Below are 15,213 nucleotides of genomic sequence, written 5' to 3'. Positions count from 1 at the left end.
GCTGAAAAAACAAAGGCATTTATATAAGACAAATGAGCTACCTTTTTCTTATCAATTTAGACAGGAAAAACTCTTGTTGATGACTTTGGTGGAATTCACTATGCAAAAGGGAGTTCTGCAAAACCATAACATACCTGGGAAATAGAAGTCAATGAAATGAATGTGTATTTCAGCAGCAACAGAAACTAAATGTTGGCCCAATTGAATGGTTTCTTAATGAAAATGCAGAAGAGTCCACCAATGCCCTTATGTTTGTACCAAGGACTATCAGGAGCTTGGTTTTACATTCTTACTAATTCTTTACATTCATGTTAAAATCTGTAACTGATTTAATAGGGTGACTAATAAATTAACTATGCAAAAGTTAGAGAGGAAAAATGATTTACCAAAACAGTCACAAGTGCAAACTTTTACTTTTAGTATCAGCTCTTGATAGCTCTTGATAAAAAGAAAAGGCATAGAAAGTGCTTATTATTGACAGTAACAAGAGCAATTCACTAAGATTTAATTTGCTTATGCCTTTAACAAAAACAGAACATAAGATTCTAATATCTGTAGCTATACTGCTAAAGAGACAAAGGAGAACATATACACAAATTACTTGACAATAAAAGAGGTATTAAGGATGTGCTTTAAAGACTACTTTTTATATATTGTAATTCACAGCCAAGCCACAAATTTATCACTGGCTCTTTAAACATTTACATATCTGAGGCATAAAAAATTGAAGAGTCTTTAAAAATTAATATAATTACTATCTTTGCTATGTATTTTTAGCACCTTGACCTAGATTTATGTTCCTGGTATCATAGCTAGGGACCAGGAGAAGCTTTATGTTTAACTCAAAATCAAAATGTGATGTCCTGAGTTCAGTGTTTAGTACAAATTTTCCACAAAGCTTCTTGTCCTCTGCCACAGAGGACCAATGGAATAGAAAGCAATTGTAACTAGTACTAGATCAGTGATTCAAATAAAAGTGAGAAAATTTTAATTATGCATTACGTTCCAAAACTTCTCTAGAAATTTTTTATGTTCCCTGACTTTGGAGAGGGCAGAAAAAAGTCTCAAATACACATTATGCAAATGGCTCAGAGGCAGGTTAGGACAGGACATGAAGTAAATCATAAAAAGCCAGGATTCTGAAAGCAAGCTGGCTTACATGTTCATAGCACTTTTCCAACTAAGAAAAGAAAAGTGCTTCCTTTAAGATTTCTGGCCTAAGTTTTGTAATGTTCCTCCCATTCCCTTATTCCTATCCCCAGCTCATGTAGTCTGGGACCACAGTTTGGTCATGGAACAACAAAGGTTTCTTTCACAGGCCGCAGTGTTTAAAAGAGCTGCATCACATCATGTCTACACCGGACCATGGAGAAGATTCACAGGAACTGTGTTATGAAAGCTCTCAACCAGGGGCCATTTTGGGTTGCCACAGCTGGGAGGGTGAATACAACGGGCATCTGTTAAGGAGATGCTATCAAAGATACTATAATGCACAGTACAGTTCCCCAAACAAAAAATTACCTGGCCAAAAATATGAACAGCACAGAGGTTGAGAAACTCCTGCCAAGAAAGGTCAGGGTGAGGGGTTGGAGAAACATAGCACAGAGAAATAAAAGGATGTTATGAAAAGTAATCTGGTTTAAAATAGAAAAGGAGTTTTATTACTTATTTAAATTTTCATTGAGGGCCATGGGCTGATTTAACTTCAGGTCTCTGGGGTGGCTGCCAAATTGTCTGGCTATACTCACCCACCGTGCTTTTAAACAGCCAGTTGAAATATGCTGGGTGCTCTAAATAAATCCACAAGCTGTCCAGCAAGTACATATCCTCCATAATCTCAAAAAATGCTTCCTCAATAAAAACAATGAGGTATTTCTTTTTGTCTATTTGATTAGCATAAGCTAAAAACAAACAACAAATAAGGCTATTTTCATGGAATGGAGAACCACCAAACCAACCACATCACATAATGGGCCCACATACCATGGGATGTTTTATAGGAATTCTGGGAAGCAAAAGTAACTTGCTAGTTTGCCCACAGTGCAATGTTTTGTCATATTGTGTTTTTTAAGTATACTCAGAATTATCTTCAGTCATAAAAGGTCCCAAACAATAAGGCTAAGAGGGGATGGAAAGTCTGCCTTCCAAGATGAAAAATGAACTGGGAAAAGCGCTAGATTAATCTATCTCGGAGGATCCTGTATCTCCCTTTTACTTTATGAACGTTAAATTTCTCCCTTCAAATGCTAAAAGCTCCTTTGTCTGGGACAGCGTGACAGTGTTCCTTCCCTGACTCATCAGGTTTCTGATGGGTCTTGGGGTGGGGGTGGGGGATGTAATTCAAAACAAAACAGGTGCAGGGAATAACAACCTGATAGGCAGGAACTCAACCCTTAAAAATCAGAACTAATCTCAGCTCTTATAATCTTTAATATGATTTACAGGAAGGTAGAAAAAACTGATGAGAAGAACCTCTTTGTGAAGCATGCTAACACAAAGTCAAAATGGCTGAAAGTCAACTTATTTCTCTCTCATACACCCATACATCTCACTAGGAATCCTTTTTACAGTACTTTATTTCATTGTATAGCATTCATTTGTCTAAAAGACAGCTTCCTTTTACTCAAAATCTTCTACTGAGCATCTATGCCAATGGTCTTCACCTTCTGGGATCATATACCCCTACCAGGAGTGGTGGTGATGGTAGCGGTGTCAGCAAGGAGCAGTAATAGCAACTAATATTGAGCACTTATTTTTGCTGAAGATTTTGCAAAGCACTGTCCATACATTAATTCATTCAATTCTCACAACCAACCTATGATATAGTTTAATCTTCCCATTTACAGAAGACGTAGAGACACAGAAATAAGGTAACTAGTCCAAAATAACAGAGCTAGCAAGCAGCAGGGAAAGGACAAATGGAGACAAGTGGATTCAGAGCCTATTCTTACTCCTTGGAATGACCTTTTTGAGCATATGCTTCCAGTTCTTACAAACTTATTGATTAGAAATTATATTCTACCGTAATATACTATGTGCAATATATAAAATGTACTATGTGTAATATACAAAATAAAAGCTAGAAGGCAGAGAGAAAAGAAATAACACGCCAAAATAGTCTTCCACACACAACTATATCGCAAATCCCACTTGGAAGGCCACAGGCCTGGCATGTGGGGTCTCTCCCATGCTGACCTGCCTCTACCTTGCCAATCACACATCCCATCCCTCCCTGACACGCTCTTGGATCTAACCTGCTGGTTTACTTGTTCTCTGCAAACACATTCTACATAAATGCCTTCCTCCATGCCTTGGCTCATACCAAGTCCGTTGTCTCAACAACAAAAAATGAGTGTAAAGGTTTATCTTAAAACCCGGTGTCCCCAGGAGGCCTGCTCTGAGTTGTTCTCTCAGAGGTTTTCTCAGCCATTTGCCCAGCGCACACCACAGTCATGTATTTCTGTACAATTGTTTGAGGAGTGGATGACTGTTCTTCCTTGGCAGCTCATGAGTCTCTTTCTTGAGAGGAGAATACATGTCATATATTAACTTTTCTTTGTATTCTGTCTGCATAGTGCCTGGAATAGAGTTATGCACTTAATAGTCACTCAATAACTGTTTTGCTAATAAAAGAATAACCAAAAATTCTCTACATTTCCCCCAAATCTCTAAGGCCCAGGTACAGACTTTAAGGTAAAGACCATCTCAGAGAGCAGAGGAGGTGATGTGATGGCTACTTCCCGCGAAGTCCAGACTGACTGGACTACTGCGATTCTACAGGGAAAGGATTTCAAACAGTCCCTTGAAATCTGCATATACAGCATGGAGGTTTCACTTACAGAGCACTCAAGGTTCTAAAGTAATAGCATCTTTCCTGGCCCTTGCTTATCCATAGCCGACTTTGGTGGCTCTCCTCTATGGCTAAGGTAGTACTGGTCAGAGAGCAGTGACAAAGTATTTAGGAGAAAAGTGATTACTCTTTATTTAAAAAAAAGTTTTTCCTTATGTTTTGGGGGGGATTTGTTCAAAGGTTATCTTTTCAACAAATAACTTCTGACACACACTTCATTTAATTCTGCTTTAATTAATACTTTAAAAAACAAACACTGCCGTTCTTTTACCACTTTCAATTCTTCTTATCCTACTTTACTATTCCTTTTGTCCACAGAAATCATCATCTATAAACTATATAAATTATTTATTATACTTACAGCAAGCTACAAAATTTTTATTGTACTATCTCTTATTATTGTCTGTTTCCTGCATCTAGGATGCAAGGTCTTTGAGAACAAGGGTCTGTGTCTTTTGTTCTCTGATGTATTATAATCACCTGGAACAGTTCTTGCCCCTAGTTGGTGCTCAATCAACAACTGTTGAGGAAACAAAAAAATCAATGATGTCAACTTCCATTTTATGCCACACACTGAAGGCTGCAGTCAGTCTTGCCTGAGAATGTTTTTTCCCTCCACCAGAATAGTAGTGTGCTAAGTGTAGTGCAGTGTAGTATAATGCTTAACTGCACAAGCCTGAAAGCTTTGAATGTCAGCTCCATATTTACCATTATCTTTGCATAACTTTAGCCAAATCTCATAATCCCTTTCACCCTCAGTTTTCACATCAATGCTATGGTAATGATACCCATTACCCAGAAGAGCCTCTGTAGACACTCAATACTCTCTCTCTCTCTCTCTCTCTCTCTCTCTCTCTCTCTCTCTCTCACAACACACACACACACACACACACACACATTCACACAGTCAGTAAACTGGTGTATGTGTTTATGAGTTGTGTGTGTATGTGTGATACAAACATACCTAAACACACAGATTCTTTTCAACCATCACTTTTTCCACTATAAACCCCAAACAGTAACAAAAGCCTGGGGACACACCAACTGACAAGTATCTAATTCTATATACTCCTGACTGACGTAACACTGAGTTTAGATCATTACAAAACGGCAGTAGCACACTGGTTAGTGGCAGTGACAGCGTACTAGAGGAATGCTGTGGACCTGGAAGCTAAAAGATGTCTCCCACACCCAGTGGAAGCTCCCTAAGTAACAGACACCAAATAAAAGCTGTTGGATAATTATAAAGAAAAGATTAATTCATCTTCAAAAGTAGCATTTTAATTAAAAATGACTTTTCTGGGCTTATATCCAGAAAGGAATATATTGCCAAAAGGTAAGATTTAACAAGGTTTTGCTCTTTCTTTAATTTTTTTAATTTATTTTTTAAAGACTTATTTTTATTTATTTATACAAGCACTGGGTACGGTCAGAAGTGCAGGAGGGTAAGAGAATTCACCAGAGCCAGAGTGGGGAGCAGAGCAGGCAGACTGAAGTACACTGCTGAGGGGAGCAGCGGGCGGCAGGAGAGGTCTGCGCGCCATGTGGGACCCTCCTCCGGTGGCCAGGGAGCAGCTGGGGATTCAGCCAGGGATTGAACCGGCGCTGCAGAGGCTGTGGGCAGTTTCGCAACCCAGTGCTCAACTGCTGCGCCATCGGGGAGGCCTAATTTTTTCTTTTTAAGAGCCCACTGCTTCCCAATCATTTTTACACCAAGGCACACAGAGAAATTAATCTTTCTCTGGCATTCTGGGATAAACAGATGCTACTCCCAGCTGCAGGTGACTGCCTGGAGTCTCCAGGCTTTACTCAGATTCCCTGTGAGTTGAAGGAATCCATAAGTATTTTGGCGCATCTGCAGCCATGACTTGGGAGAAGCTCTGCCTTAGCCCTTCTTGGATTGGGGACATTCCTACCAACATAGATTTTTATCCTTTCATACAAACACAAGTCCTCAGAAAAGAAGAGTGAAACTGATGACTCATTCTGGGGGGAAAAAAAGCACACAGACCAATCTACTTATTACTTACAACATCAGCATACTTTCATGCTTTTGCTTTTGATTTTCCATTCTGAAATTATATTTCTTTTTATAAAATAATCAACAACAAAGATAGATTCCATTTGGTGACCTAAGGTTGGCTTATGTTCCATTTCTGGACAACCTGAGTATTCTCTTTTATGATTCATAATTTTGTACTTTTAAGAAATATGGAAAATATATTAAAATTCTTTAAGCATAAGCTGCTGTCTCATATGGTCACATTTCTTAAAGATAGAATTGGTCAATCTTTTCTTTTCCCTTTATTTTAGCCAAATGTAAGAGTTTGCTTTATTGCATGATGTTTGCATTAAAAAATGTTATTGAAAACTATAAGGCATTATGCAATCAATAAGTTAATTTTTAACTGTACACTTAAGATGGGCATAAAATCTAAAATTTAAAAATGATGTAAAAAATACAACATGCATTTTTAAATATGGTTTATATTGTGGTTTCATGTGGTTAAAAGTATTTCAAGTGCACTGCTGGAAAATTGGTCTTTGTAAATGGTGCTGGGGATAATATGAGACTATAAACCGTAAAAACTAGCTATTTCTATAGAATTAGAAAGCTAAGACTGTGATACAATATTCAAACTTCTTTAAATCCATTTTAATTCTCACTCAAATTAAGTTGATATATTAATAATCTACAAAATACCTGTTTTCTAACCAACAGAAGTCTATTGAATTCAAGTTATACATGTTGAGAGATCAAATCTCTGATTAGGACTGAATGGTGACAGCTGGAACCAATGTGGGTGGGTGTAAATCAAGGTACTGTGCCCTCCAGAGGAAGCCTTCTCCATAACCTTGTCTTCTGAGCACAGAGCACATAGGCATTTAGTTCTTCCTGAAAATCACTGTCCTTTCCTGTTGTCTGACCCTATAAACCAAGTGTCTCTTCCAACCTCTCTGCTGATGGCTTCACTTCTGTTGATCTTATATCCAAGAAATCAGTATAGGCATATTAGCCATGGTTTCACCTGTCATTAGTGAAATAAGTTCTTGTTTGGTTTTTAACTGCCTTTCATGGTGTGCGCAATCCACCAGCAATACAATGCCACAGAGAGCAGGAAGATAGTTTTTCCACAGTCTTCAAGCTTGGACATGTCCACCCAGACCAGAAGTTGTAAAGGTCATGCCAGCAGTGGTTGGTTCTTCTGAAGTGGAGTAAAATGTTGGGACATGTTGTCCAAGTCTATCATCTTTTAGCACATGTAGCAATGTTGTGTTTCCTGAACTATTCAATCCAAGAAGTACCCCTTTTCTCAAAAAACCCTGAAAACTGTAATACACTGCTGAAACCACTGTAAATCCAATCATATATGAAGGACATATCCAAATCTTACATGGGCCAGGACTGGAGTGAACGCAATTTCTTGTTTGGTGTCGGCCCTACACCCTCTGAAATTGAACTGCAGAGCATAATGGCTGCTATAGCTCCAACTCACATCAGCACCTTGCATGGAATTTATCATAACTTTAAATCATTCTTAATCATAAGTTTTGGTACAATATTGGTAAAAAATGTTTTTTTTTTCTAAATATATTCATTTCCTAATTTAGAAAAAGTCAAACAGAATTTATACTGAAGCCTAACTCTATCCCTGCGTTCCTATTTATTTCCAGTGCTTCTCTCTAGAGCAGAGGGAAGGATGGTTGGTTTAAACCCTGCTTCATGAACAGGGACTCCTTCACACAAGTGACTGCTCGAAATGAGCTACCTTTATGTCTTCCCCAGCTTTTTACTCTTCTTTCCCACAAATGTAATGTCAATATCTACCTGTATTTTTGTCCTCAAGCTGTTCTTCACAATCCAGTACCCCTGTTCTCACCTCCAAAAAGATCCTGACTCTAGCCTTAACCCAGCATATATCGGGGGTGTCACAAACTCAGCTGCAAAGGCCTTAGTATTAAAAGTTGCCTTTTATGCCTGACACTCTGCCTTGATCCTTTTCTTTAACATCATCTTCCCTTCTGTTATCCACATAAACCTTCCTCTCTTGGCTCACTTGACTTCTAACCCACAGCTCCTCACCTTGGGAGATAAAAGCCTTAAAGGTAAACTTGTATTTTCACCCATGCCTACAACAGGGTAAGGAGACCACAGTGTTTTGCTGAATTGAATTAAATCTGACCATTTTTTCGTGATTCTATCAGCTCCCAGGCATAGGAGCCATAATTCCTATGGTTGCCCAGGTTTGAGCGGCTCTGTCAAACCTGTAAGGATGACAGAGGTGTGGCAGCTGCAAACCTGCCTATGGTCTAGTTCCAGGTTAGAAACACTAAAAAGGAGAACAAAGAGACATGGTGAGAGTGCAGTGAGGGATGGTACAGTACATACTTTTCAGTCTTCGACCAGTTGTAGCTTCTCTGGGTTTCACTGTCTTCCTCTGCCCTGCTCTGTAATACTGTTGGACTGCCATCGTTGTCATCCTGCACTGGGGTTTGTACTGTGGTTCTTTTATGAACATTAATTCCCTATTGTCCACAGTTTAACTTTCTGCAGTTTCAGTGGTCAATAGCAATCCAAAAATATTACAAACAACAAGGGGTTTTGAGCGAGACAGAGAACAGATTCCCATTAGTCTATCACAGTAATTTGTTACCAGTGTTTTATTTTATTATTAGTTTTTGTTGTTAATCTCTTACTGTACCTAATTAATGAAGGAAATTTCATCACAGGTATGTATGTATAGGAAAAAATAATATATACAGCCATGCATCACTTAGGGACAGGGCTACATTCTGAGAAATGTGTCATTAGGCATATCGCTGTTGTGTGAATGTCACAGAGTGCAATTACACAAATCTCGATGGTACAGCCCACTGCACACCTAGGATCCGTGGAATCCTATTACTGGGACATCTGAGGACCAACATCGGGTATAGTGTTTGTCACTCACTGGAATATCGCTAAGCCACACATGACTATAGGGTTTGGGGCTATCTGCAAATTCAGGCAGCCATGGGGGGTCTTGGAATATACTCCCTGCAGATAAGGGGAACTACTGTAATTTGTTTCCAATGTTGTGGTGTCATATCAAATTAGATTTAAGGAAACTGAGAGGACGTTCTTGGTTTGGTCTATCTAGATGTAGAAAGCTGTTCTTCACAGCAACTATAAGAGAAGCAGCATGTTGCAAAGAGGAAAAGAGCACAGGCTTTTCAGTTTAAGTCTGTGACTTTATGCAAGTCACTCTCTCAGGCTGAGCTCAGTTTCAATGACAGAGAAAGAGAGCGAGAGAGCGGGGGAGCAATATTACCTGCCTTGTGGAGTTGCTGAGAATAGTAATGAAATCACATATGAATTCATGTGGTGTTCAAAATGTTCCTTTTACTTTTCTTTACAAATGCATGGGCCTAGGCTCTGTGAAGTTCATCTCTCAATAATATTTCATGTTAACCCAAACATACAGCACTGCTTGGCAACACAGTCAGGAAAGTGGAATCTTTTTGGCTCAGAATTTGCAAAACACAAAAATCAGGACTCCCAAGTTTAGGAGGGGGCTGGAGGGGAAAGGGGAGAGAAAAGCATTAAAGTGTTCAACTAACTTTGCTGATAAAAACTGAGAAAATTTAATACTAGCAAAGGGATGCACAGAGCTGTGGCGATTATTTGGATTAACTAAAGGGAAATGGGTACTTTGCCTAGAATGTTCAGATAAATGCAAAAGGTTTTTCTGCCTTTAGAGAAGCTAAATTACCTCAACTGTATAGTTCACCTTAAACATACAAAAGAATGCACAGAAAGGCCTGGAATCATCCTTTATATGTTTATATCATCAGAAAAATAACCAGCATTGGAACTGAAAAAACTCAAAATTCAAACTTTCAGTTCAAGTGGTATATATTTTCCAACGAAACACCAAAACACAAGTTAAGTACCCAAGAATCAGATAAATTTTTCCTCATGATTGTTGGCCAAACTCTTTCTCAATACAAGAGAACTTTCTGAACTCCAATGATTACTTGGGAGTGATAAGTAACCTAGTAATAATGTGAAGTCCCTAACATGAAGCATTTTGGCAACGAAAACAGACAGTTAATTCTACTTAAAAGTCAGGGCAGCCCTCCAGTGTTGTTCCCAAATGAGGTAATGTCCATGGCTCTTATCTGGCCTGCACTGCGACTGAATGTTGTTTACCGCTGGCTCTTGTGAACCTGCCGCATAATCTCGCCTTTTCTACGTGTGCTACTTCCACCCTCTTCAACATGGCAATTATGAAGCTCTGGCTTTTAAAATGATTAAGAAATAAAACCCACATGTTCTTTCTTTTTTGTGTGTCCTATAATTTGAGCCTTTCTTCAGTAGTCGCAGAAAATTCAGAGATCAGCACATTTCTTGTTTTGAAGGTATAGTATTGGAATACTCTGAGGTTTGATATATTTATGTAAACATTTTTCAAAGAAGTCGAAATGTATAATTCAAGAAAATGTTCTGTGAAAGAATGTGTTTTCTGATTACAAAATGAGTTCCTGCTTTTGAAAAAATAACAATTTTATATTTACTTAGCTGGCTCTGAAAGTCCCATGGAGATTATCATTCCTTTCAATCCCTAACATCTCTTTCCCAGGTGCAGGTCTTTTACTGATTTCAAAGGTAGCTTTATGTGGAAAAGGAATCTATAAGCTGTAGAAAGAAAAAAAAACAAAAAAATCTCCCCATTTTAACCCCTTATACTTTCCCATAAAGAAAGACAGGGTGAAACAGAACTATTACAACACAGATGAGACACCCGAATAGACATGACAAAAGGATTTTCACATGCCCTTGATTTCCTTCTTTCAACCAGGGTATAAACCAATCTTGGTAAAGCCAGGAATCTGTTGGACAAACATGAACACAATACCCAACACCCATACCATGTTTTTTGGTTTTGTTTTTTTTTAAACAAAGCCTTCAACTCCCCAACACTCAGAACTACGAGCAACAGACACAAACACCCTAGAGTTGCCTTCCCATGGAGTTTCACAACTGTATGTAGCAAAAAGTAAATTTGAGAATACACAAAAGCAACCCAGAAACAGAGCAAGACTGGGTTTTGTTGCTGGGCAGACAGGGTAACACAGCTAGACCCGCTAGTACTGTGTATGGGAAACTGGGCTGGGAGGCCCATTTGTAAAACTGGTGAGTGAGTCAACAAAGCAGTTCTAATCTTACCACCTGTGACAAAGCTCAGGCGAGAGAGGGTCTCCAATAAAGGAAATCTAATGACAGGGCCGGACGCCCTTGACAATCTAAGTCTTCCTTCTAACTGAGCTGCATAATCCATGAATCTATGAAGAACTCGTTTTGCATTACTCATTACAGCATGCCCCTTCCCTTCAAAGCAGCAGTACAATCTGACAGAATCTAGAGATCTAACTTGTATGGATGGATGGGCCTCAGGGGCCCATATTTGAAATCAAGATAATAATCTCTGACCCCCTCTTTAGCACAGGGATGTAGTGAGGACCCAGGGAGATGAGTGTTTAAGAGTCTGTTCTGAAGAAACCACCAAAGCCCCATGATGTATACAACAAAGACCAGAGGACCTATTCTGAGACCTCTGTGTGTGTATGTGGAGGGTGGGGGAAAAGGAGCTCGGCAAGATTAAACTATTTTCAAAATGATTCCAAGACATTACTTTTCTCTTTTCCTCTCATTCTCTGAAAAGTGCACAGGGGAGACTGCTGGGGATGACAAGGCATGTGATAATGACGTCACTGTTCTCGTAACTAGTGGCCTGTATGCTTGTGAGTTTTGTGTTTTAAGATTTTCTGGTTTAGTTACTAATTAAATATTGTTAGACCAAGCTCTTTGGGATCCTCAACAACTTTGAAGAGAGTAAAGAGGTCCTAAGACCCATCCACCAACCTAGACCTTCATTCCCACCAAACCTGCAGCTTCTGGGGAGATTGACTTCGCATCACCCTCAGCTTCTCTACGTGCTCTTCTCTCTGCGTGGAGACTCCTTCCCTCCCTTCATTGGTCTAACTTTTTCTGCTCTCTGCTCAGAGGTCACATTCTCTGGGAAGCTTTTCCTGACTTCCCTAAAAGCAGCGGTGGCCCCTCTGTGGGCTTCCCTAGCACTTTGCACACCACACTGTGATTGCCCATTTTCTCATCTTTTTTTGTCTTCAACTCCTTCAACGTAAGAATTGACTTAGGAACTACTGTGACTGACGCGGGATATAGGAGGCATTCAGTAACTACTTTGAATATACAAGTTAACCAAGGAAAACAGGCAAGAAGATAGGTTTATCTTGCATTCTCACCGCGTAGGAATTACTAAAAACATTAGTTTTCATTATTGCACGGGCTCATTAAAACTATAATAATAATAACAACAAAATATATATTTACCTAATTATGTGGCAGATACTCTTCTAAGCACATTATATACATTAATTCATTCAATCTTCACAAAATCCCTATGAGGTGTACACTGTTATTATCCTCATTTCAGAAACGTGCGGGCTCTGAGTAAATGGACTTGAGACTGACTCGCAGACAGTCTGGCTAGAGTCCCTTCCCGTTAACCACCCCACACACTCCCTCCTGGGACAAACAGGGTAGCCCTCAAGTTTTTAACATACATTTGGATCTCAAGTCTGCCCACACCTCTCAAATCTGCCCACAAGCCAGAAACATGCCCTGATACTTAAATGCCCATCCCAGCCCTAGCCCACTGTGACCACAGGAGCCCTGTGAAAAGCAGATCTTCTCACCAAACCACCTGTCCCCAAGTTTATAGTTAAGAGTTGAAGCCGCCCCAGTCTTTTCCTCTCCTCCTACCCTTCACCGCCTCTCTCTTCCTTTCCTTTCTCTTCCCAGTCTTTTCCCCTTGTTAAAAAAAAAAAGTTTGAAAAGGACAGTTTCAATAATAAGTGTCTCATTCAGTTGTTGTAGTCTTTTCTAGAAGAAATGTTAATAGTAGAAAGTAAATTTATATATATTCAAAATTTAAAGTCTTTTTTGTAGCACAGAGAAACTAGGAGAGGAGGGCTTGACAGTTCCCTGGAATACGGTATATTGCCGCAGTCAAACTCTCCCTGATATATATGCTCTCCTGGGACTAAGTGCTGTTTCAAGGACTGCTCACAACTTCACCCCAAACATGGGGTGGCCCAGAATGTTCTGCAGGCATACTTGAAGGAGAAGACAAAAGTTTATCTGGGTCAGAGAGTTAAGTCGAAAAAGGAAAGCATACTATAAAAGTTGAAAGGGGAAAGCATGCTATAAAATACACAGGATTTAATGCAAAAGATGATCTGACTAAATTAGTGTAACACTGTATTCATGCATGGGGTGAAAAAAGAACACCTTGGAAATATTTGTTTTTTCAGCAATGGAAAGATGTTTAAAAATAAAAGCTGGGCCTCCCCTGGTGGAGCAGCAGTTGAGCGCTGGGCTGTGAAGCTGCCCGCAGTCTCTGCAGCGCCGGTTCAATCCCCGGCCGCCGGCGAGGGTCCCACATGGCGCGCAGACCTCTCCTGCCGTGCCCGCTGCTCTCCTCAATGGTGTATTTCGTCAGTCTGCCTATTCTGTTCCCCGCTCTGGCTCTGGCGAATTCTCTCACCCTGTACCCAGTGCTTGTATAAATAAATAAATAAATTGAAAAAAAAAATACAAAAGCTTATGTATTGACTCTTTACCTGCTGATATAAGAAACTAAAGTTCATCTTGCAGTGACTGAGAGAAGTCATACAAAGTAACTTTCCTTACCTGGAGAAGTGTCCCATGAATATGGTTTTGTCGGAAACACTGGTCGGTACAGTTGGGGAGTTTGGCCAACAGAGTTTGGATGGTTTTAGGGATTTCATCTACCATAACAAATGGGACCAAGGCACGAGCTGCCATTTCACGGGAGCGGTAGACAGGTGAGCAGCCACATCTGGGAAGAAATAAAAACACAATACCATTTAATACTCATCTCCACATCCAGGCTCTTGTATATGCTGTCTATCCAGTGCCAGTTGGCGTGTCCACGTTGGGTTGGGAGCACGGGATGGGAATTGCTCCTTACTCCAAATATTTTTAATACTTATTGCACGGATGACACACATACACACACAACACACACACACATACACAAAACAATAAACAGGTAGTAGCAAAAATGGCTTACTCCAAAACAACCAAACAACTCTTTATTGGGTACTCACAATAAACAAAAGCATCATGGAACATGCCATAGAAATGAAATAGTCACTATTGTCTCTGAGGAATTTATCTTCTGGTTGGTAGTAAAAGACCAAGAAAGACCAAACACAAGATAGCTCTGGAAAAAAGATAAGTAAGTGATCATGACATTATGGCTACAGGAGTTTTGGTGCTGAGAAGGATGGAACTCAGGAAGCAAGCATGACTCAAACAGGACAAGAGAAGCTGGGAATTAACTTCAATCAGAACAGTGACAAAAACAGGGATGGAAACTGTTGGGGTACAGTAGCTATGTCTGACTGAAGTAGAGGCTCATGAAAACGTGGAACTTCAGGCTGAGAGGAGGTTAGGACAGACGAAGTGCCCCAAATGGCACAGTATGTGAGGTGACTTACTGTGAAGAGAACAAGAGATGGCCCCTCAAATCACCATATCCTTGCCTCTGGGCTGACTCACACCCAAAGAGCTTGAAAAGAAGCCAGTTCTTAAATAAGTGCAAGTGGTATTTTGAGATTCTATAAATGTCATTGGAAAGGCAGGTCATCTAAAGGCCTCTTAATTTTGTAAATACTCAGAACCTGAGAGTCCACAATCGGTTTGTTGAAACTGTACTCAAGAGCCTTCACAGATACAGGATTGAGAGGAAAGCCTAATATGGTTAAATCCTACTGTAGAAAAGTTGACTAGAACTCTTAAATCATTAACCCAATTAAAAAAGTAACTCAGTTTATAGAAATGTCTTAGAGGCCAAGACAAGGCTGTCGAAATCAGAAGATAGTAGCTGCAGGGGAACAAGATGGCCTCTCGTATTGTTTTCCCCAAATTAATCAATATTCTAAGGACTTACTGGTAATATCTGGCCATTAGGGCCACAGAGTCTTGCAAGCGTAGTGTGAGGAGAGACAAGGCCCTATGACCAAAATGTTTCCAACCCCAGAACTATCACCAGCATTTGTCTTAATAATATGACTAAAAAGGAACAATTTCAGTACAAATGGACTGACCCAAGCAGAATTTCATCAAGAAGAGGGTGATGGGAAGGTGGAGAAAGGGAGAGAGGAGAAAAAGATATGGGTAAGTCAAAACATTGTGTCATTTTCCCTGAGAGTGGAGGTCCGTGAGATAGGTCAATCAGCAAGCACTTTGAGGAGGGAGAGGAGCTCGCCTT

The 15,213-nt window shown here is 39.8% G+C and overlaps 1 protein-coding gene and 1 pseudogene across 1 annotated transcript in view; both read right to left on the bottom strand.

Moving 5' to 3' along the window:
* THADA (THADA armadillo repeat containing) overlaps positions 1-15,213 on the bottom strand; it is a 287,428-nt gene that overhangs the window by 124,151 nt on the left and 148,064 nt on the right. Inside the window, exon 29 of the mRNA XM_054687792.1 lies at positions 13,608-13,776. Within this exon, the coding sequence (XP_054543767.1) occupies positions 13,608-13,776 (169 nt within the window). The remainder of the gene's footprint in view (positions 1-13,607; positions 13,777-15,213) is intronic.
* LOC119259361 (GTP-binding protein SAR1b-like) lies at positions 6,523-7,399 on the bottom strand (annotated as a pseudogene).

Source organism: Talpa occidentalis, unplaced genomic scaffold (assembly GCF_014898055.3).
Source record: "Talpa occidentalis isolate TD23 unplaced genomic scaffold, MPIMG_talOcc4v2.1 talOcc4.5, whole genome shotgun sequence".
Classification (NCBI taxonomy): domain Eukaryota; kingdom Metazoa; phylum Chordata; class Mammalia; order Eulipotyphla; family Talpidae; genus Talpa; species Talpa occidentalis.
Note: the sequence above shows the minus strand (reverse complement) of the source record. Positions and strands in the feature narration are given on the sequence as shown.